The sequence below is a fragment of the Aquila chrysaetos genome, chromosome Z (assembly GCF_900496995.4).
Source record: "Aquila chrysaetos chrysaetos chromosome Z, bAquChr1.4, whole genome shotgun sequence".
Taxonomy (NCBI): Eukaryota; Metazoa; Chordata; class Aves; order Accipitriformes; family Accipitridae; genus Aquila; species Aquila chrysaetos.
In genome coordinates this window covers 31,764,101-31,787,489 of record NC_044030.1, presented here as the reverse complement: position 1 = coordinate 31,787,489, position 23,389 = coordinate 31,764,101, and the positions used below count along the sequence as shown (strand labels likewise).

Sequence of the window (23,389 nt, the reverse complement as noted above, 5' to 3'; positions counted from 1 at the left end):
ACTTCTGCATCATCCTATGTGGGGGATTCTTGAACCCTAATCCCTACAGATCTGACAGACATCCTTGGCTGCAAAGCAAGTACCCGTCCCCTTCACATTTAGAACCAGCCCAGCATTTATCAGCTAGGTTACAAGAGACATGGGCCCCAAATGAAAGACAACTTCCAGGGGAAGGAGGGTGACGAAGGGACAATGCAAAAGGCAACAGGAGAGTTCAGATTGAGTCATTTGTGGTCCTAGAGCTAGGCAAGACAGCAAAACTCCAGACGGCTAGTGCTGCAGAAAGCCCTGTGTTTGGCCACTGCATTGTGTCCTCTACAAAGAGAGACCTCCTACCCTGCTGCAGGGGCTGGGATCCTGCTCTGTGAAATGCGCTGCACTTACTCACCAAGGTCAGGCTCAGCTCTGCTGGGAGCAGCCATGCTGCCCTCAGGGGGGACAAAATCATAAACAAACACCACGGTGGAAGGAGGGGACAGATAGAACTCCCTCCCCCCTCTCTGGCACACCCCACACTTTAACAAGGTGGCACAGTAGGAGCAGGTGAAGGTGAGCACTTTTAGCCCTCGGCAGAGCAGCAGGCCACAGCTGTTCTAGCAACTGGCTTCAGCTCCAGCAACCCAAAGATAAAAGCAGTACCAACCTCTATGACCAGCCCTCAACAGAACAGCAGTAAAGGTATTTCAGCTTGAAGTAAGTTAAGTATCGTGTTATAATCACATTTTGCTCAAGCACTGAGTAGCGGTTGAATCCCAAGTGTTCAGTTTCAGTCATTTTTCAGTAGCACTTATTTCACATACCACCCATATAACAGCTTACAGACTAGCACCACAGACATGGGCTGAGCACCAGTGCTGGGGAAAAAAAAAAAAAAAGTTTCTGGCAATTCAGATCTATTTTCCAGCTCCTGAAAATAAGAGGCTTTTGGAAGAATATTGTTTAATTATGCAACACGTCCTGCTACACTGAGAGGTCAGGACATGATGCATTATTTCTATTTTACAGAAATAGAATTTTAAACTAACTGGCAGTCTAGATCTTTACTTACATTAGCATCACCTAATCATTTCAATACCATGAGGTGTACATTCATGCCAAGAAATAACTAAAAACCCAATCATGACAACATGTAGTTGATTTTCCTGTTCCCCTTTTCTCCTTGAAACTATCCCATCTTAATCCCTTTCCCCTGCAATTATTACGAAGTTACACTTTCAATTTAAATCCAAATTTGTTAATTTCATTTCCTTAAACACCCTAAGACTGCCTTCTTTTATTGGTCGAGAATGTGCACTGGTACTCAAGAATTTTTTTCTTCCAAAGCATAATCTAGAAGAGACTGTTTATTTATTAAGAGCAGTTAGTTTAATAAAAATGTAAGACAACATTTCCTGAAAGATTGCCATCACTTAGAAAGATTTGGATCTGAAATCACTGCTTCAGCTGTCTAATCTGCAATATCAAAAAAAGGAAGCTAGCCATTGTCCAAATAAGAAATCAGACCCCCTGAATCTTGGAGTTACCAGTATTTCTCACAGTGAGAAAACCAACACCACAAACCAAGTCACTCAACACCACAATCTACAGGGATCAGCTTTTTACCTTCTTCTAGGACACCTGAGGTCTGTACAGCTGAGGAGGTGCCTTAACAGCTTACATGCTAAAGGCAGACTCAATTTCACATTAAGGGCCACTAATTTTTTAAATATCAGTCACCTGCATAGCCAGTCACTTATAAAATTATGAGGCAAACTACAATTTGATTGTAACTTGTTCTTGGTTTTGGGGAACAACACTTGACCATTTGTTAAATCTGAAAAGGTATGTGTTTAGAAATATCTGCCTAGTGAGTCAGCACCAATTCCTCAGATCTCAGCATGGCTTGACAAGTCACAATCAAATTTGACTGCACTGTCAAATACAAGAATTGTGCAATAATCCACTGTGGTAACACAGCTGAAAAAAGATAACACCAACTCCCTGGTCAAGCCATTTAATAAAGAGGTTCAGGCAGCCAGTGCCACACCAGCCTCCCCCACATGCCCATACCTACGTATTTTCTGATCACAAACATTACCTATGAGTAATAGGTGTAGTGACTGGCTGCTGCTGGAGGAATACAACAGGGTGTTTCAGCTGCAGCAATGGCTAGCTTGTGACAAATGCTTCCTGTCACATTCTCTAAGTACTGCTGCTGCTGTTCTGTACAATTCACTCAAAAAATACCAACTGAAATGTTTTAAGTACTTTATTGATAGAATACCATGCAGAGTCCGCCAACCACTTAACAGTTCAGAGCCTAGCCATGTATTCCCACATGTGAAATTAAGATCCAATCTTTTCTTCATTTCAGTATGGACTCTTCACTTGCTAGAAGGGAAATAAAAACATATGTAGTTAGGACTACTAGTCACTCCCATGCAGTACTAAAACATGCAAAGCATTAGTGGGATCAAAGGCTACCTTTTAAGTATGCCATTTCTATCTAGCCAGTTTTTATGATTCCTGCTTATTCAACAGAAGTGTATTTCATTGCTTTGGGGTAAAGGCACTTTTCTGGCTTACTCATTAGTAAATGACAGTTTTCTGAACTGACAATTTGAATGAGGCCAGAAAAAGCTATTATTACAGATAGATCCAGTTATCCATCTTTAAAGAACAATCTTCAACAACTGCATTGCACTAAATGAAGTTTTAACAAATGCTTTTCTAACTGGAAAAATCACACCAAAAGCACTGTTGGGAAAGCAGAACGGTCATCTGTGTGCCTCTTTCAAATATACTAAACATTCTAAAGAACCAAGCACAGAATTCCATTATTAAGTGAAGTAGCAACATGGTAGTACAGCCTCTTATCTCCAAAAATAGAAAAAGTTTCAGCTAAACTTCAAAAAATCCAAAAGACCCATTTATTTAGTCCATGACCAATGGATACTATATATTTAAGACTGTAAAACAGCTGTGCAAAATAGCTCTATCTCTACTAAGTGATACAATTCACCAACTTGCACATTTGATTTCATATGTCTAGTTCATTTAATTTTACAGGTTTGTTCAATCTTAAGTCTTGTTTAGAACAATGCAAATGTCACTACTTCCCAGGACAATAGTTACTAAGTGTGTAGCAGCACCATGAACAGCTTGAGTTATTAACTTTCTCCAAGTTCTGCTTAACTGTAAGTCCACCTAAAAAAACCTAGGTGAGTTTAAGCTAGAGGGGAGGAATCCTCTGTTAGAAATGCACAGGGGACCCCAAAAATAATCCTAAGGACAAGGTAAAGCATGCTGCAGCAGGAATACTAGAGAGTGGAAGGGAATGAGAAAAAAACAGTACTAATCCCAGTTGATCACCTTCAGCATATTCCCTCCACGTGAGAGATACAACAAATGATGTTGACCTCTAATACCACTTAAAAGTTTGAGTGCAATTACAAGCAGTTGCCTACAACTTCTGGTTTAGGTCAGGCACATTTGTAAGATTTTGATATTGCATGGAGAAAAGGGATTTTCTGCATCCAGCTGAATAAGGGACATCTGGACACAGTTAATATACAGTTCCAGTTATTCCTCACAGAATAACCAGCAGCTTTTAGCTGTTTGTTTTCTCAGTGGAAATTCAGATAACCATTTAACAAGTCCTGTTCAGCTGCAAAAGTGTTTTTAACCCTTCCTCCAATGATGCTTACATTCTGAAGAGCTTGTCAAACAGCAGCACTATTTACCTTTCACATAACCCTAACCACCGCGCCACAGACCCACACGGGTCTTCAGCCCGCTGGCTGTAAGCCTAAATTTCTCCTAAAAACACTGCAGTAAAACATCAGTCCACCTGCAAGCCAGTGGTCACGCTTTGGCATAGGATGCGTAAATTACACCGAGGGACTACCTTCTGCAAGCTCTTTTGCAATCCGCTCAAGTTCTTCACGTTTCTTTTTCTCTTCAGCCTCTACTCTTCTCTCTTCTTCAGCAATAGGCTTTAGGTAGTCTGTCATGGACACATTTGCTTTAAAACACAGTTCCTAGAACCCAGCACCTGCTAGCTCACTCGGAAAGGAAAACCCTTTCGCAGGCACAAAGGCACATTTGCTGGTTTGAAGTCACCGATTCGTACGACAAGCCCCTCTCTGAGGGCCACCTCGGCAAGGCCTGGGCAGCTCCCGCTGCGGCGGGGAGGGCGGCAATGGCGGCCGGGCCCGCGGCTGCGCGGCCCGCACCGCCCGCCTCAAGGTGCCCTTGCGGGCCGCGCGGGGGAGGGGGAGAGGCCGCCCGGGGCGCCGCACTCACCGTATCGCTTCTTGCCGTAGATCATCCCCACCAGCAGGGCCGAGTACCGGGTGAACTGCGGGAGGCAGAGACAAGGACGCGCCCTTCGCTCAGCTCACACGCACCGCCAGGCCCGGCCCGGCCCCGCCCGCCCCAGCCCGGCCGCCGCCGCCGCCGCCGCCGCCACCACTGTCCGCCCGCCCGCCCGCCCCGTCCAGGCCAGCGGCGGCCGCCCCACCGCCCCAGAGCGTAGCGGGGGAGCCGCCCGCTCTCACCTTGATGAGCGGCGAGACCTGCACCGGCGGGATCATCGTGGCGGCGGCGGCGACCGGAAGTGACGCCTGTAGAGCGGCGGCGGGGCGGAAAGAGGGCAGAGCTCCGCCCAGCGGGGGCGGGGCTACCGAAGCACGGCTCCCGTCCGGGCGGCGGCGGGCGGTGAACGGTGCGTGAACCGTCTTGGCCGCCCAGCGCCGGATTTCAGCGTCTAGTTGCACGTCATCCCGGAGCGAGGAGCCCTCGCGTCACACAGTGGACCGTGCTCCTGCCCCCGTGACGGAAGAGGGAGGGCCCGTGCCCGCGGCCGCCGCGGGAGGGAGCGGGCTCGCCGGAGTCGGTGTCCCGCAGCCGCCGCCGCCGCCCTCCCGCGCCGCGGCCGGTCGGGCGGCTCTGTCCGCGGGGGCGGGGAAGGGCCGGCGGGGGGGCCGGGCGGAGGGACCGCTCTCCTCTCGGCGGGCGCCGGTCCCCGAGAGCCGGCGGCAGCGGCGCCTGACGCGGCTGATGCGGAGGGCGAGGGAGCCGGCAGCAAAGACCACGAAGTATCGATTCACCCCCCTGCGTTTGGTTCCTCAGCCTTGACAAAGTCACGTTGTCATCTGCCGGGCGGCTGACAAACCCGGATCGCGTTTCGTACTCTCTCAGAAAATCGAGGAGTCTGAGTCTTCGCTGACTGGTCATTAGTGCCATCGTTTTACAGATCTTCGCGTAAAGTTAAACATACGCAGCGAAGGGGTAAGGATATGGCTGTTAAAAATCCCTGGAAGCTAATTGCCTGTGCTGTTTTCTGCTAATCACGCCACAGGTAATTGAAACTCTGACTAAAAGAGGTCTGAAACGTTTTTCTCTCTAGGGAGCCTGTTGGAAGATTCTCAGTATTCCATTCGTTTGTAGCATCATTAAGTTTTTTTAATTATTGTTGTATGTCCTATATCAGTAAGACCCAAAAGTGCTTTCATGGGTGGAATGTATGTAACCTATCCCCCCCTTTTTTTTTCACATTTCTTTTTTTACTTTCAGTAGCAAGAACTCTGAGACACACTTGGAACATTAAAAATGAGAGGCCACTGATAGGTGGGGATCACTTTAGTTCCAAACACCAATATCGGTTGTTAATGCCACAGTAATTTGACACAAAGCTTAATGCCAAGTCAGGAACAAGCCAGTAAAGTTACTAGTGGCACAGTGATTGCCTGTTCAGCTGCTTTTGTCCCATGCATGTCCAGATGAGAGTTTTAAAATCCTTAAAATACCCAACAGTGGCATGATTTTAATTAAATGGTACAAATCTCCCAAACACAAAGCAGCAGTAGTATAACTAGGAGTCCTCACGCCGATCTGCAAAGAGAACACATGCCGACTGGAGACTGGCACTTGCAAAACTAGAACCCAGTCTGGCATTTCTCCAGATGCTAGTATTTAGTTTTAAAAGCTAGATTTAAAAGCAAATAATTCAAGTTAGATCATATATTGGCCAGAAGTGTTTTTCAACTTAGTACTACAAAGAAAAAAGTTGCAAACTGTGATGGTCTTGAATTGCCGCATCACTTCTTTTGAAATACAGCTAACTTTAATCAGCCATCTAACTAGCCTTTTCTGTGTACCACCAGCCTTAAACACCTTCTGATGGCCTAGGCTAACAAATTCAGTGTTGATTTGGTTTTGTCACTCAGATGAATGTGGGTGCTAAATACAAATTACTTCTAAAAAAGGAAGCAAGTCCCACATGTTAAAAGTTCCAGACTCCTAAGACAGGGTGAGAAAAAAGAAGCATGTTTCACATCTTTCTAAAAAAAATCAATTCTACAGAAGGAGTATGTCAGTAACAGCAGATTCTGCTCTTTAGCCACTGCCTTTACAAATTGGCACTAACTCATTTTTTTGAGCTTTTGCTTTGCAGAAGTGCTTTACTGAGTTACTGATTGAGCTTGATTTATTCAAAGCAACAAAATGCCCCATTTTTTAATGATTTTGAGCAATTAATTGAATGTCATCCCTATGCTGGATGTTTAAACAGAAAGCAGTAAAGCTCTAAGGAAAAATCACTACTGCTCTGCATTTCTTTTGATGATACACAGATAGAACAGATGTTCTGGTCTTCCCCTACTCATGCAGCAGGCAACTTGGACTACAAGTTGTAATGCTACACCGTCACACCTGGAGAAGAAAAGGAGGCGTCAATGGCACCATGTAGTTACCTGCAATAAAATCTCAAATTATAGGCATTAAAAGCGATCTGCATGTTTTCTTCCCACCACAAAAACATTTATCTTTGTGCCCCATTCAGTAGTATCGAACAAATAGGTCACAGTTACCTGACACTGTCCTGACGAACAACCCCACAGGTTACCAAGCTGAAGGCTGCGAGCCAAGCTCCTACAGTGAATTTAAGCTTTGCACACTACTGTCAAGTGCCCTCACACTGAAAAATCAAACCAGCAAGTCCAAAATTCCTGGTGACTGACTTTATTTTACTGAAAAATCCAATTGCAAGAGCTGCTCTTGGTTTATGAGATGCCAAACAATAGCTTTAACTATGTCTGCTCCAAACTTGTATGGAATTTTGCGTCATCATAAGAAACAGCTTCCTGATAAGCTGTAAGAAATTATTTGCATGAATTCAGTTATTTTCAAACAAAATGGAAGTTGTAAACCATTTAAAATGTTTACAGTGATTAAAATCAAATCCTGTCTCTGCAAAGAACTCCAGCTATGACTGTTACTCTTCTAAAGTAAATTAAGAGCTCTGTACGCCCATCCTTATTCTGAAGGCTCAAAACTGAAACTGCATCCTTCAGCAGTCTTTAACAGAATTTTTCAGCTAGTAATATTTGTTATGGAAGGCAGAGACAACAGTGCTGCAAGTGGCTGTTACCATCTTTTAATGGTTTGAATGGATTAGTCTTGAACATGAATCCATTGACAAGGCCAACTGGTCTGAACAAAGAAAACAACCATCATTATGGAATCACAAGTGTGACCTGAGAAACAATGGACTTCTCAGATACCCTTCTACACATGACCACGTTTTGTCCAACCTGACCTGTTCAGTTTAGGAGGCAGTTGTTCCTGACCGCCAGTACCAGAACCACAGGCAAAAAGTATCAATGTCATCAGAAGGGAAGTTTTACTGCAATGTTTTACTGCAATTTTACTTCTTTGCTTTCAGGAGATTCTATTGAATTAAAACTATTATTCTGGCAAAGAAAGCCAGCAGCCTCCTGGACTTGGGAAGAGTGCCACTGGCAGGTCAAGGGCAGTGACTGGTGAGGGCATATCCAGCATGCTCTGTCCAGCTCTCCTCTCCCCAGTACAGGAGAGACATGGACTCTAAGGCGAGTCCACCAAAGGGCGATGGAGGTGATGCAGGGACTAAGGTACTACAGCATCTCTCATACAAGGAGAGAGAGCGAGCCAGACTATGCAGCCTCCAAGAGGAGGATTGGGGGGATCTTACCAATGTTTATGAATACCTGATGGGGAGAAGCAAAGACAGAGCCAGACTCTTCTCAGGGGTGCCCAGTGACAGGATGAGAAGCAATGGACACAAACTGAAATACAGGAAATTCCTTTTAAATGGAAGAAAAAAAGAAAAAGAACCCTTTTTTTTACTCTAATGGTGACTGGACATACAAACAGGTTGACCTGTTGAGTGGTTGTGGTGTCTCCATCTGTGCAGATGCTCGAAGTCTGACTGGATGCAGTCCTTAGCAACCAGCTCTAGCTAACCCTACTTTAAACAGGAGAGTTGGACTAGACAGTCTCCAGAGGTCCCTTCCCACCTCATCCATTTTGTGATTCTGGGATTATTATAGTCATTATAAGTGTTTCACTTTAATTCTTCTAGACACAAAAATGTGGTCATTAGTACATCTGCAAAGAACAGCTAGTTACAGTTAGATTTGGGAATGTTCTTTCTACTTGAGAATCACACAATTCAAATTAATGCTTTGTTCTGAAATGCAGTTTGTTTCTCCAGAACTTACCAAAACTATCAGAATGATCCTAAACCAGCTCTGTTTATACAAAACCTCAGGTCAAGTTTGCCCTCAAGTTTAGGTTCTGAGATACTATTAAATTTGGTTTGAATAATGGCATCTTGACTACAAGCAAAAAAAGAATTGTTCTTTCTGCAGAACAAATTAGTTACTTGCAAGTGGGGTAAAAAAAAGGAAAAATGCATTAGTTAGCTAATATAGTTCCTTGTAGTATTTATACATTGCAAATCACTGCTCTTCAAACCATCCCTGTAAACACTGGAGTGAAATCCTTGGTCAGATTCAGTTTCAGGTCTCATTTTCTTCAAGTACCAACAGAAGTAGAATCAACATTTCTTTACATCACATCAAAAGCTTTTGGGTGTTTCACACAAAATCACAGAATGGTTGAAGTTGGAAGGGACCTCGATGATTTTGAAGGAAAAAAAATAAATGTCCAACATAATTTTAATTGTAGACATCAGATTTATGTCTCACCCGCAGAGCAGAAAAAAAGGGCTAGAAGCTTTGTTTTTTCACTGACTGAAATTTATTACAAATACACATATTTACTATTTATTATGTGCCAGCCACACATTAGAAACAAACCATATAGAAACAAAAGTGCTTTTATTAAATATCAGAAAAAGCCTGCGATACACAACACAATGCAGAATCCTACTGCAAGTCATTTAACCTCAACCAGGGATAACACCCCTTGAATATCTGAACGTACTCTCTCAGAAGAAGCATGTCATACTAACAATTGCATATTGGTACCAAGGTGCTTCAAACCAAAAGCACAAGTGCTTTCAAGACTGATCTCAGCTGAAATATATTGATATATCTCAATTTGTTTTCACTAAAAATTTCTCCAGGCATACTTTCTCGGTATGTTTAAAATTTTTTTAAGAGGAACAACAAAATCCCTCAAATGCCTTTAAATATGGCATTAAAGTTATCACAAACTAAGACAATTCAAGACACAAACTAATGGCTCTGCCAAAAAGAAATGTAAAGCTTTCCAGGGCAGCCAGAGACTAGATGACTTTGCCCACTCCTTCTGTACAGCTCTCTGCAGGGTAACGTTTGATAGGCATAAAGCTTATCAAACTGCATGTAAGTGTAAAAAAATTCAACATGCCATGGACTGGAACTTGTACAGGCTTAGTTTCTTTTGCTGTCTTGCTGAGACTCAGAAATCTGTGAGATCACTTAGCCTCTACTTAGTGAAAAACTCAACTCCCTTACCTGATGGGGAACTCTTACACATGGCAGGAAAGTCTCATACTCTCTCTGAATATGACATCATACCTTCAGAACAACAGAAGGATGTTCCTTTCAATAGGCATGAAAAAAGACACAAAAAGCCTGAGAAATCCAAACCTTTCATTTCAGATGAGCAGCAGCTTCAGAACTGAAAATAGATTTACCTCTAGTCCCACACAGCTCTTTGAATCTCTTCCCTGGGAGATATCAAAGCTAGTTCAAACCCTGGATACATAGCCACATGAACCCTCATTTGTTAAATACCTCCTTTTTTAAAAGAACAGATATGCCTGAAGAACTTGCGTTCAGGTAGCCTGGAAGATTGCATATGGGTCACAATGCAACTCCCATCTGAACTCACTCAGAGCCACTGGAACACATGTAGTTTTCAAAATGCTACCTCAAGTTTGTGACTGTGGAGAAGAGAGTGTAACCACTAAAAAAAGAAAAGGGGGGGGGGGGGGGGGGGGGGGCAGAGATCAGCAACCTATATGCACAAACATTCTACTATGGTGCACCAACCAGACATCCAGAGGTCTCCATGTCTTCCAAGCCTCACTCCCTGTCTTACAGTAGCACAACCAGCTTCTATACCTGTGTTTGGCTGCCATAATGACTGCCGTATCTCAGGAAAAAGGGCATTTTTCTGGGCATGTTTGTGCACTTCTTGATTGATCATCACTGCAGTTACATATCAAGCAGCATTTTTTCCAAAAGGGTAGCTCTAAAGGAAGGGGAACATGCTTTTCTTTGTATCCCCTATTTACCCATTTTTTTCAATTGCAGATTTTGGAGAAAGAGTCTCAAGCATGACCAGCTAAAACTTAAAATATGCCCTGGTTATGGCCAACACAGGCTTTGGTTTAGATCAATATAATCCACACATGAAGATAATGTGAGTTAGAAGAACTGAAGTTAATGTTGTAACTTCACATCCACTGTGTGGAAATTTAGGACAGTGTTTCAGTAGGAGACAAACATGCCTCCTCTTCTTCTAACAATACAACCTTCCGTCTGGAGAGAGACATCATGGACTTTATGACAGCTAAAGAAATTCTAACAAAAATGCGCAAGGCAAGAAAAGCAAATGGGATTATAATCTGCATAAGATGGAAAATTGCTGTGCTAAATTCACTTAACAAGCATGTTAGGAAGAAGACCCCAAGGCTTACACAAGGGTAGAGTGCCAGCTTGGCAAACATGAAGGCATGCTCCTTGCCACCGTATCTAGCAAAAGGATGCAAAGTTTCCCTTTCATGGAGGAGGGCTGTAGTCCATATTGCAAACTGAAATATGCTGGCAAAGAAAGTGCTAACACAGCTGACCTGAATGGCTTCTATTTCATTGTGAGACTTCTCTGCAAATTCACTGGTCAGCTGGTAAGCTAGTGGAAGCCCACCAATGAAGGCCAATGAAAGTATGTTAAGCAGTCCCATTAATCGTGTAGCTTTTGTCACATAAAGGAAAAGTGAGTGATGGACAAACCACAGGAGACCAATTGTTACAAATGAGCCAAAGTAGGCAAGGTAGTTTGGCCCATATTCACTTAAAGCTTCAAGAAGGCTGCCGTGGAACTTCTCCTCAACCTCTCTGGGATCAGGGACATTGTCTTCACTGTGGAGAGAAAGCTTATTTTACTTTGCATACTATTACTATAAAAACACACCTGGAGCAACACCTAACTATGTTGCTTTGAGCAAGTAGGCAACAACAGGCATCCAATCTGTAGTTCTCTAATTTGTAACTTAAAAACAGCATTTCAAATAACAGCTCTGCAAATAAATTAGATCTGAAAGGAAATCTGAAAGTAAGTTGGCATTCCTTTAGGTTAATGTAATAAAGTTGCCATAGTGACTAAACAGCTTTTGTTGATAAAAGCCTTTTATCTGAAAACATGACTAAGCAAAAAGGAAACTTTGTTCTTCAAGACTCCCCAGCCCAACATACATTAAATACACTGATGATCACTACTGCTGAAATGTGGGTGTTAGAAATATCTTTTGTTTGTGTTCTGTATCTTTCCAGAAAATCCAAGAAGTAACCACTGCAGGTTTTAGAAGTCCAAGATGATGTTTGGTTAATTTTATTTCCTCAAATATTACATATAGACAAAAGTTAATATTAACAACACAAAGCGTAAGAGACAACACAAAGCCTTACCATATATCTAAAATGAGCAGGGTTGCTACAATAGCATAGACTCCATCACTGAATGCTTCTACCCGTTCCTTACTCAGAGGCTCACTGAGGTAAAAAGTAAAGGTTTCTAAGCTCTGGTGTTCCTCCTCTTCATCTCTCTGACCTGGAAACAAATCCAAATGTTTACTAATGAAAGACAAAATCAGGTAGTATAAAACAAGGTAGACAGAGGTAGTTAAACAACCTACTGTGACCTCCCTTTCTCTTTCTCCCCACCTGCCAAAAATCTTTCTGTAGAAAGAAGGGTGCCATTCACCCACACAGCTCAGTCACTCCACTTTTTTCGGCAGCTGTGCCTCTCCCTGAAGGTCATGTTGCTTTCAGTTCAACAAATGCTTCAGGGACAAAAAAGCCCTGTCCTTTAAACTGTACGACAGACCATTTCCACCAAGTGAATAATGACTCAAAGCTGTTGAACAAAATATTTGAGCTAAACAAATCAGGTGCTGTGCCTCGGTAAGCCCTAATAGCTGTAGCTCCTCGAAGACAGTTTGGAGAACTTATACTGCATGGGAGAAAAAACTCACTGGAGCATGGGGGCTGCGCTGGGACATCACATGCCCTGCTTTAAAATAAATCCAGTCTTTGGTTAAAAGGTGGGGCTCTGGAGCTTTTATAGGCAATGATGTCAAACACATCCCTAAGGACTGAATGCTGAACTGCCCAGCTAGCCAAGCTGCACCACTTCAGGAGTATAGACTGGACGAGGAAAAAGCTCACAGCTTCCAGAGGAAGTAAGGAGAGGAACTGAATGAAGAGCACGTGTAATCACAAATCAGTCAACTGAGCAGTAATTTATGTCAGCCATCTGATGGGGTGAGACGTACACAGACATGACTGCAAATTGCAGTCCCCCATTGCAGCAGGCACAGGCAATATTTGTATGTGTTTATTCTCTGGCTCTGACAGCCTGGCTTTAGCTGTTTCAGAGCATTTCTGCCTCCCCATCTATTATTGCTGCCACATGGGGGAGTCAAAAGTATGTTCCCACTTGCAGCATAGACAGACAGACTTGTCCTAGGCAGAACAGTAGCACCAGATGCACAAAGGTGTTATTCTTCTGACTCACCTCGGGAGTGCCAATTCCAAAGACGTAATCTGTTCAGTGTTTTTGTAGTCAGTTTATATTGCTCTCAAAGAGGGACACTCCATCTTTTAGCTGAGTAGGTTGCATGATACCACCTTCTCCTTTATTTTGGCACTGGCAACCTCCTTCTCAGCAGAGCTTAAGGGCAGTTCTGGCTGTTGGTGTGGTTGTGCAATTGTTAGTGCTGACACAAGGAGGGCAGAAAGAACATAACCAAGGAGTGTGAGGGAAGGAAGCATGGATTTAGGCTGACTTAAGCCATGTGTGAAGGCACATCTTTAGACCACAGCAGTTAGACTAATGAGATGTAACACCCTAAACAGTTAATTACCCTGAAAAAGTTTGATTTATAGGTGCTCTGCTTGCCATCATTCATGTACTTGTGTGTGTGTGCATGCACGTGCATATTCAGGACAAACCAGAGAGGTTTTGAACTCAGAAATGACCTTTGAACGTATTGTGCCTTACATAAATCTAGTCACAAATTAAGGGAAACCAGGAAGTGAGGCAGAAACTGTTTGCAAGCATGGCAATAAACCCCCAAATCACTACGTTCCAAGACTGAAAATGAAGTAGAACTAAAATTACTTAATTCCAGGCTGTTTGGATAACATGTTGACAACCTAATAACATATCTGAACATACTCCTATGGATATTGTTACTCACCAACAATCTTGGTTTTACACCATGTAATGAATCGAGTGAGATGCGGAAAAATGATTACGAGCCCAAGGAGTACATAAGACTATGGAGAGGAAAATGAACACAGTTTAAATTTAGTTATCAAAATATAAATTACCTTCCAAGTTTAGTATGAAACTATTACTCTCAATCTTTAGGTGTAATATCATTGAGAAAAACAAATGCTGACTTTATGACATGGAAAACGCTTACCTGAGATGCACATGCACCTCCTGAATATTGCACGTGCAACCTAATACTGCTTTTAGATAGGTAATTTAGTACCAATAATGAAGCAAGCTTAAACAAGAAGGGAAATAATTCTGCTAACAAAAATGCTGTAATGACTTCTTTGGAAGTTGGAGAACTATCCCATGTGATCCTTATGAGTTTTTTCCAACTTGAAATATTCTGTGATTCTTTAATTCTACTACTTGTGTCCCAAAGACACCTCAGTGGGTCCTAAGTGGTTCACAGGCTTTGCACAGGTCTAAGCACAACAGCAACTTGGAGACTCATTTCACTGTTATTCATATTAAAAGAAAATGCACTACTGAACAAGGTGAGGGAGAAGAGGGAAGAAGCGTTTAAGAGGAAAATGTATTTTCAGTTAAAATGAGGCTTTTTCACTTTTGAACTCATAACTGTCCCTTTTATCAACAGCAACCTGATTCCTCCCAAATTTGGGGATTATTTAAACACTGCTAATTCCCATGGAATCTTTCTCAAAGTTCAGTTAAATCCACCTTTTCCTAAAGAACAAGACAGAGGAAAGGAAGCTCAGGATAAGTCAAAAAACTAGGTTTCAGTTCCAAGCAGGGTTCTGAGAAAGATAAAAGCTATTAATAAGTACAAGCAAGTCACTGCCATTTAATAAAGATGGCAGAGAAAAAGGCTGTATAAGAGCAGGCCTTAGCCAAAAACATATGTTTTGAGATGCAGGTTGGCTAACTGATCTGCTTATTCTATTTGCTCTTACACCCTGAGTTAGTGCAGCAATTATATTAATTTGTCTTTAGTCTGTGCAATGTGGTGTTTATTTCATGTAACCTGCCACATTATCTCACTTACTTATGATGAGCAAGATGCTAAGTTACAGTTTAGAAGACCTGCTTCTAATTAAGAGAAGCATTAAAAAAAATCAGGCAGAGCAAGGAAAGCAAATATTGTAGCAGAATATTCTTTCAAAACTATCCAAACTCATGGATCAAATCACAGATTGGTATCTGTGAATTGAACACCTTCAATGCAAAATAGCAGCCGTGATTACAACACCAGAGAACTGGCAACTGAGAAAGTCTGCATATTTAACATGGACATCATTATTTTAATACACAGTCCTAAATACAACTAATACAAACTGCTGCATCAAAGTTTTCAGTTAAGTGGGAGAACTTACCAAAGGAATAAAGAAAAAAGAAAAGATGGCTGCTAAAAAGCATAAAACTGGTCCTCTTAGGATAATCTTTAAGATATGACTTTTATAGAAATTCTGATTTTCAGACACCTGTATCTGTTGGTTCAGTAAGTGTGGGTGATAGAATCCATACACTACTATCACAGCCTGCAAGGAGAAGAGCATCACTGAAGTTATTACATACAATTATATGCAGCATTTCAAATACAAAACCATAAAACTATAAATCAACACTTTCAACCTTATTCCTCACTCCCACATGGAAGGCTGGTCTTAGAAACTCTGAGATTTCACAATACACTGCATGTCAAGATTTTAGTCTCCTCTGCAGAGCTTGTCATGACCTTATATGAAGAGGAATGAAGACCTCAACAATAAGGAACAGAAAGTGACAAGGCACTGCACCAGGAGAAAACCAGTGCCATTGGACTGAGGCTGAAAGCCCATGTTCACTCAGCTATCGCTGCATGGCTCAGTAAGAACCTCAGCAGGAAAAGTCAACTGCATTTCCCCAAGGCATTTTTAAAGAGTGGGAAAGGAGTTACTATTCTGTGGACTTTGAGATGAGCTGATTTAGTTGCATAAAACAGCTTCACAAGACAGTGGCAATGCAAACTTTCATGTTATATACAGATACTGTAATATCACAACAGGCACAACTTTGAAAAAGAATGCTATACAAACAGAAGAGGCATTTAGCGATTTATACCTACAGTTAAGAAATGTAATTTTAGTTCTACCTAAGAAAACCTATTTAAAAGTGAAAATGTAAATGGATAGCTCCAATACCTGTATAAGGCCAATGACAACAGCACAGACACTGAACAGGAAAATGCCAAAAGGTACCTCTGGAAAGGAGGCCATTAAGGAAAACTGGAAAAAAATGCAACTACATTAAATATTTAATTAAGAAGCAAAGTAGGAATAACAGTAGAGAAATGGAAGCACTCTTCATTTAATACTGAAACTCAAAAACCTAAATAACACTTTGCATTTCAACATAATTCCACTAAATGCAATTTCAAGCCACAAATACATGCAGGGATCCCAACCAAAGGCATCTGGAGAGGTGGCTTTGCTCTCATATGTTGATACCGCAAAACTTTAACCTCTCTGACACTACATCTGCATAATAACTACAGACTGGCTTGTAGCTGAGCATAAAGTTTAACAGTGTTTTCAGTAGACAAGATGTTCATAGCTGTGAAAATTCCTGATACTAGGATACCTTTTTGAATGTTTCAATTTCTCTACCTCCATGGCTCCCTGTTGTATTAATTTCTGCAGCTTCATTAGCAGGGGGGAAAACAGGGAGTAGTATTAGGGTAACATTGACAACCTTCCAAAAATTATTTCAGCTCAAGGCAAAGTAAAAAGTATGTACTCTTGCTCATAAAGATCATTTTACTGACCACAGCCTTATTCTTTGCAGACTAATATGTAACACAGATATATCCACAGAAAAACAGGTGCCTGTCATATAAATCTGTTCTACATATACAATAAAAGTCAAGATGTATTTTAAGCAACTGTTTTGTTCTGCTAATATGGTGTTCAGTTGCAAATATTCTTGCTAAGTCTAAAGGTCATCTGACCAGAAATTGTGCAGAACATCAAATTTGCAGATTTAAAAAATGAATGATTGGCTGCCAGATTCAACCTTGCTAAGTAAGTCAAAAGTGATACCAAAAACTCTGTCTAGATTACAAAAAGAAAATCTTCTGTCATCTAAAGAGGAGTTTGAAACACAGCTTTAGTTGCCTTACAAAATGCAAAATTCTCATCAGGCCACTTCCACATTTTTCAATACAGCTGCTATTTAAAAAGAAATGATTGGGAAACTACAACTTTCCATGATTACAATTTTTTCTTCTAGAATACCCATTTTCTGCCAGGTCTATAACATGCAGTAATTGAAGGCTATAACATGTCCTCACGAATTTTAAAAAAGTAAGGCTTAACTATTACAAAGGATTCAGGGTTTATACTATAAAAACACTTTCACGGGTTTCTGAATACTTTGGTAAAGCCTTTCCAAATAAATAAAGGAAAAAACCCTGTAATTTAAACACTGTCAAATTTTAGAAAAGTACTTACTGTGTATGGCAAGAAAGTTATGATCATCATACAAGCCTAAAAAATAAAAAAGTGTACTGAAACACTAGGTAAAATACAAAGCAAGCAATTTCTTCATTAAAGACATGTCTAGAGAATGCAACACAAACAGATCAAATGCTCCTGCTGCATCATGAAGAAAACCCACATTTCTGAAGTTGCTGAGCTTTGACTGTAACAAATGGCTAGTTCTATACACACCTTCCATGTTTGCTATCCAAACTGTACAGGCTTATTTAGAAAACACTACAGTTTTGTAACCCATACCACAGGTAAAAGTTTTGTTGCGGTTAACAAACTTCTTCCTAAAGTAGCAATGCCAAAAGTACCATACCTCCTAAAGAGGTGTTTCTGATTTGTCAAAAACATTAATCTCTGATCACAAGTATTTCATATATAAAAAAGGCAAATTATAAAAACCACCTCAAGCACAAAGAAATGCATTGCTTTGAAAGCTACATTAGATAAGAATTACATGCCTTAAGCTAGTCCTCTAACATAATTTCCTGTAGTGTTATCTAATGGAGTTTAAACTCACTATTTTTATTAACAAAATTAAATTAACTGTGTGGTTGCACACTGTCAGAGAACAGAATTTTGAACAATATAGCAAAATACAAAGCTCTAGCTGAAAGCAAAAATACGTTCACTATTGCAGCATCCCATTACAACTATTAGTAACCGAGATATTACAGGGTGGCTCGTTAAAAAACATACTGAAATAAATGAAGAGTTTTTAAGAGATAAGATTTAGGCAAGTGTAAAGCTCAAAACACTGATTCAGAGATTGGTCTCTCAGTGGTAGTTTTTGAAAGATCATATAATCCTCTGTTTCAAATAAGCTTCAGAATGAATTTCTGAGCAACTTAAATAGAGAAATGACTGAACATGTAACTGTAATTCAAACCTACCACTAAGACTTCTTGCCACAAAAGGTATAGCATTTAATTTTCTTAAGCCTGGAGGACAGATACTTCAGGTGGACACAGATGAACAGAGTCAAAAACTTTTGCCATAGGTGCCTCTTCAGTTCCCTCAGATGAACTTCAGACTAACCTGATGCTGAGCTTCTTTTGGCTTACAGTAAAACATGTGGAAGTTAAAAGCAAGTTAGTTACCAATCAGCCACTTTGGCAAGGAGGAATTCAAGCTCTCTGTAGCTTCCTGACTTGGATATTTGGTAGAATTATGCTATTTAAATTAGAAACTTTTGGATATGTACATACAGACTTAAAAAAAAGTGACCTGTACTTGCTAGTTCAACATCCAGCCTGTCTGAGAAGACTCACCAGATTTAGAAGAGCGAGGACATCATCTATAAGCTCTATCACCTGAAACAACCTGTCAAGGCAAGACAAGATATTATGAACAAGCCAGCTCCCAAAATACGTTTTACAATGCCATATACAAATTGTACTTTTATGATATTATAGGGGAACCCGATTTCTTTTGCTCTATAATTTATACAAGTAGTCCCAGTGCTACCAAAATTCATTAGCTCAAACATGGAGGTAATTTGTAAGGAAAATTTGAAAAGTTAGATATGAACAGTCAAGTTCAATCATGGAGCAGTTATTAAGAACCTCATTTCTGTTTGAAGGACAAGTGGCATATGATGTAGCAAACTGGTTTTTTTTTCCGCCCCCTACTCTATCCTTCCTCTACACCTGAAATTATGTATTTACTTTGAAGTAAATTTCACCATTGTTAACAGCCAATTCATCTATGAAGAAGTGATCCAGATGTCAGTTCTGACACAGCAAGTCACATATCAAAAAACTAACAAGGCAGTGAGCTACAAATTGATATAATTTCTTGGAAAATGGAAGATATGGGGGTGATTCGGGAGCAGCAGTTGATGATGACTCTCTGGAGGACTTGCCACTTCACTACAGGATGAAATGCAGCCAAGTCACAGGGTAGGCTACTGGTTTGCTTTCTCCCACAGCAGTTTTGTTTCAGAACAGCTCTACCTCTTGCCACCTGATACACCCAGGACAGGACAGCCAGCAAACTGCAAGTGAGCTGCACAAGGCTTGGGAGCCACACGGCAACTATCATTAGCTGTCAATTAATCACCTATTTACTTAAACACAGGCAAGGCCTAGAACCAACTGAAGACTGACAACCTGTGCTCATTGCTCAAGCAAATGCTTTTGAAGCATGACCAAAGGCAGACCTTCACCAGCAGGCACTGTTCACTGCTCACACAAGAACATGAACAAGTCCATTTGAGACTCTGATGACAAAATAAAAAACATATAGGCACCAGACTGACTTTTAGCTTGTCAGACGAAGCAATGCTGTATAGGGACCTGAGCCCTGTGGTGGCACTGCACAGATCTTCCAGAGCAGATCCAGATGTTCAGAGTCCACCCAGAGTCTCAGATTTTTCTTCGTCTCATATGCCATTGTGAAGAGCTATTTTTTTATTTTCTCTGAGTTTTACTTGGGAGAACAGAGGCAAGTTCATGCTGTTAAGGCCAGAGTACTTTCAGAACTTTAAGGCTTAAAATGACTTCTCCTTAAGATACAGCATAGTTATTATTATGCAAAGAAAGTAAGTTTTTCTTCCAAACTGCCCCACACCTTGCTAATGAAATTCCTGATCCACGGAAGTGTCACTTAGAATCGATAGAACCGATCACCCTCCACAAAACCCTAAAGTATTCAAAGACTGTGCCTCAGCATTTACTTATGCGAGCAAAGAAAAACAATGTGATAAAAGCACTGATGTGAAGTATCAGCTTCAAGTATTGAATTACAGGTTCCACACCTCTATTAGAATGCAGTCAATCCACTTACTTAAGGAAAAAGTATAGGGACATTTGTAAATTTCAAAATTCAAACAAAAAGTGCCCTGATTCCAGTATGATGCCTGCATGTCAATTTCCTTTTAACTACCACTACACGGGCAGGTGGTGGTGTCCACAGCTCTGTAAAATGCAGCATCTGCAACATTACAATTGATTTTGTGACCAGCACTGCTGAGGACTGAGAAAGACAAGTTTTAGGCCAGATGTACTGTATCAGTTCCTCCATTTGTGTAGAACACAAGTTACAAAGTCATGCTTTTTCAGCATAATTAGAATATGAAATAAAATGAAGAGTAACTCTAATTTAAAAGTATATAATGCTTGTTTTTCTCTGTATCACTGTGCCGGTGGTGTAAGAGTAGTTATTCACGGCTTCGGGTAGCATTTCTTTACAATGATTTTTTTATATAACCCAACAAAAGACAATTCAGAAATATATCAGCAAGACAGAAATGTATCAGTCACATGGTTAACTCCTGTCCTTTTAAACAATGGTTTTTCTTTCACTTTGGAGTTAAACACTGTGTTCCTACCTGACATGAGCTGCCCATGCCACTGTGACTATTAAGAAGGTCATCAAGTAGACTGCAATTTTTGCTAGAAGAAGTTGCTGAATACTTTCACCGAGTTTCTGAAATAGAAAGTGACGCCCAGAGACAGAGAAAGGAAACAGAAAGTTAAATGTTTGTCCTGGTTTCCGCTGGGATAGAGTTAATTTTCTTCCTAGTAGCTGGTATAGTGTTATGTTTTGGGTTCAGTAGGAGAAGAATGTTGATAACACACTGATATTATAATTTGTTGCTAAGTAGTGTTTAGACTAAGTCAAGGATTTTTCAGCTTCTCATGCCCAGCCAGCAAGAAGGCTGGAGGGGCACAAGAAGTTGGGAGGGGACACAGCCAGGACAGCTGACCCAAACTGGCCAAAGGGGTATTCCGTATCATGTGACATCATGCCCAGTATAATAACTGGAGGGACTGGGGCTGGGGGGCATCGCTGGTCGGGAAGTAACTGGGCACCAGTCGGCAGGTGGTGAGCAATTGCATTGTGCATCACTTGTTTTGTATATCCCAATCCTTTTGTTATTGTAATTTTATTATTGTTATTATTACCATTATTAGTTTCTTCCTTTCTGTTCTATTAAACTCTTCTTATCTCAACCCACGAGTTTTACTTTTTTTTTTCCTGATTCTCTCCTCCATCCCACTGGGTGGGGGAGGAGTGAGTGAGTGGCTGTGTGGTGCTCAGTTACCTGCTGGGGTTAAACCACGACAACGTTACATTGTGAAATTATTAGCAGTATCTGTAAATGAGGAAGGACATGCAGTCATGTGAGAGATTTTTTGCAAATGACTGCCAAGAATGCAGTTCTCTTCCAACAATCTTTTTACTACCGTGCAGAGGAACTGGTTTATTAGACACTTCCGAGTATGCTGAAATGTGTAGTTAGCAGCATATGATGGAGCAACACATCTCTTCAATCTGTAAAAGGGCTTCCCAATGCTCTGTTCACCTTGCAATTCATTTATGCACTCTCTCATCACTGTTATTGTGATAATACATTTCAGAGGAGGGCTGGCCACAAAATACCTCTTTTATTTTCTTAGCACTAACTTCTGGAGTAGAAGCATCACACAGGTTTTCATGTGATGATTGTTAACAATGAGGAAGGGGAGGGCTTAACCACAGCAAATTTTGCACGTACCATCACAATAGCTTAAATACTTAGGTGACATATTTGCTGTCTTATGGATCATACTTGAGTTTCCTAAACTAAATGAGACAGAATATTTGCATCTAGGTCTGTTTTTAAGAGCAAAAAATAAAATGTGATTAAAAAACCTGTGAACTTTCTCAAATGATTAATTTGTGTTTCCTAACATTCCTGTTTCCTTCAGAATTAGTTTATTTTTTGTGTTCGTCTTTTTCCTCCTTTGCTTATTCTGATTACATTTATTATTTAACCTGATTTTAAAACCAGTATTCAGCTTGCACTATATAAGCAGCTTCTCTAAGTGATGATGTGTTACCAAAAAGAGCAGATGCTTTCTGAAAGATATTTTGGTCAGATGGGCAATTTGTTCTTCATACAAAAGTAACTGGATAAAATCTATGGCCTACAATATATGGCTCATTCAGGGCTTTATATCACAACTTCTGCAGACTACACAGATCTTCAGTATTTAAGTTTTTCACCCCAAGTTCTATGCCCCCCGCCCCCGGGGAAATTTTTGTTGGCTTTTTTTTTTTCTGGTTGCTTGGGCTTTCTGAAAGTCTGGCACTTGAAATGAAGCAAGGGTGCTAAATTAAGATGTTACATGTACTCACAAAGACACGAGAAGGAACAAAACAAAAAGCATACGATACCTGATCAGGATGTATTTTTGTGTGAGCCACGGGCAAAATCTGAAATGACAAAACCTTATTAGTACGCGACATTCTCTTCCTTACTGAGAGCCTTATTAAAACCTAAAAAGCTTGAGGCGGCCGCGAATACTCCTGGATCACGTAGCTCCTGACAGCCCGCAGCTCTGGAGGACAGAGTCACTTTTCGGCCGCACAGGGACAACGCCGTTCCCTCCCCCCAGCACCGCGGCCCCGGGACGGCCCGCCGCGCTCGCCGGCACACGGCTCCCACAGCTTGCGGCAGCGCTGCAGAAGCAGGGCTGGGGGGGGGGAACGGGCGAACGAGGCCCCCCGAAAGCGGCGGGCGCACAGGCGCACGGGCAGGGCAGAGGCGCAATCCGGCCGGCCCCCGACAAGCTGCGGCTGCCGGGGGCGGGGGGCGGTTTCCCTCAGCCCGCCCGACGGCGGGCCCCGGGCCTGGCCGCCCTGCCGGCCCCCCCCCGCGGCGCCGGCCCGCCCCAAGCGCCGCCAGCCCGCCACCCTGCCGCCCCGGGTTCCGCGGCGGGGCCGGGCCGGGCCGGGCAGGCCCCGCGCCGCCGCCGGGCCGGGCCGGGCCGGGCCGGTCGCTCACCATCACCGTGGCTATGATGGAGAGCAGGGCATCGCTGTAGGCCAGCAGCCGGTGCGACGTCTGTGTGCTGCTCCCCAGCTCCAGCTCCAGCCCCCGGCCGCGCACCGGCACCGGCTCGCGTTCCGCCGCGCCGCCGCCGGGCCCCGGCGCCGCGGCTCGCGGAGCCGACATGGCCCCGCTGCGCTCCGCCGGCGGCGGCTGGGGCGGCCGCGGGGGCGGGGCGGCCGCCGTGCTCCCCCGCCCGCCGTGCTCCCCCGCCCGCGGCGCTCCGTGAGGCGGGAAGCGCCGGGCGCCTGACCGGACTTGCGGGCGCCTG

General features: G+C 42.3%; 3 protein-coding genes across 3 annotated transcripts in view; 1 reads left to right on the top strand and 2 right to left on the bottom strand.

Moving 5' to 3' along the window:
• Positions 1-2,233: 2,233 nt before the first annotated feature.
• Positions 2,234-4,669, bottom strand: ATP5ME (ATP synthase membrane subunit e). The gene is made up of 4 exons (XM_030003853.2): positions 4,539-4,669; positions 4,285-4,339; positions 3,887-3,985; positions 2,234-2,370 (listed from the first exon to the last, which is right to left on the bottom strand). The coding sequence occupies exons 1-4, from the start codon at positions 4,572-4,574 to the stop codon at positions 2,345-2,347; spliced, it is 216 nt and encodes a 71-aa protein (XP_029859713.1). The 5' UTR covers positions 4,575-4,669; the 3' UTR covers positions 2,234-2,344.
• Positions 4,670-9,040: 4,371 nt separating this feature from the next.
• On the bottom strand, positions 9,041-23,310 carry TMEM175 (transmembrane protein 175). Its single transcript, XM_030003847.2, has 10 exons — positions 23,074-23,310; positions 22,464-22,502; positions 20,632-20,729; positions 18,572-18,623; positions 17,265-17,300; positions 15,957-16,040; positions 15,150-15,314; positions 13,736-13,814; positions 11,943-12,084; positions 9,041-11,396 (listed from the first exon to the last, which is right to left on the bottom strand). Exons 1-10 carry the CDS (start codon positions 23,242-23,244, stop codon positions 10,733-10,735), a joined length of 1,530 nt encoding a protein of 509 aa, XP_029859707.1. The 5' UTR covers positions 23,245-23,310; the 3' UTR covers positions 9,041-10,732.
• The window catches only part of LOC115336590 (S-adenosylmethionine synthase-like), a 33,116-nt gene continuing 28,352 nt past the window's right edge, over positions 18,626-23,389 (top strand). The window contains exon 1 of the mRNA XM_030003848.2: positions 18,626-19,201. Within this exon, the coding sequence (XP_029859708.1) occupies positions 19,179-19,201 (23 nt within the window). The 5' untranslated portion in view covers positions 18,626-19,178. The remainder of the gene's footprint in view (positions 19,202-23,389) is intronic.

Bases quoted from the DNA above. Each gene is read 5' to 3' on its own strand.
- ATP5ME (XM_030003853.2), bottom strand. From the start codon at position 4,574: ATGATCCCGCCGGTGCAGGTCTCGCCGCTCATCAAG. The intron at 4,340-4,538 runs GTGAGAGCGGGC...TGCCTCCCGCAG, and splicing joins AGGTCTCGCCGCTCATCAAG to TTCACCCGGTACTCGGCCCT. The intron at 3,986-4,284 runs GTGAGTGCGGCG...TGTCCATGACAG, and splicing joins CTACGGCAAGAAGCGATACG to ACTACCTAAAGCCTATTGCT.
- TMEM175 (XM_030003847.2), bottom strand. From the start codon at position 23,244: ATGTCGGCTCCGCGAGCCGCGGCGCCGGGGCCCGGCGGCGGCGCGGCG. The intron at 16,041-17,264 runs GTAAGTACTTTT...ATTTTTTTCCAG, and splicing joins TAACTTTCTTGCCATACACA to TTTTCCTTAATGGCCTCCTT. The intron at 11,397-11,942 runs GTAAGGCTTTGT...TTCTCTCCACAG, and splicing joins CTGCTCATTTTAGATATATG to TGAAGACAATGTCCCTGATC.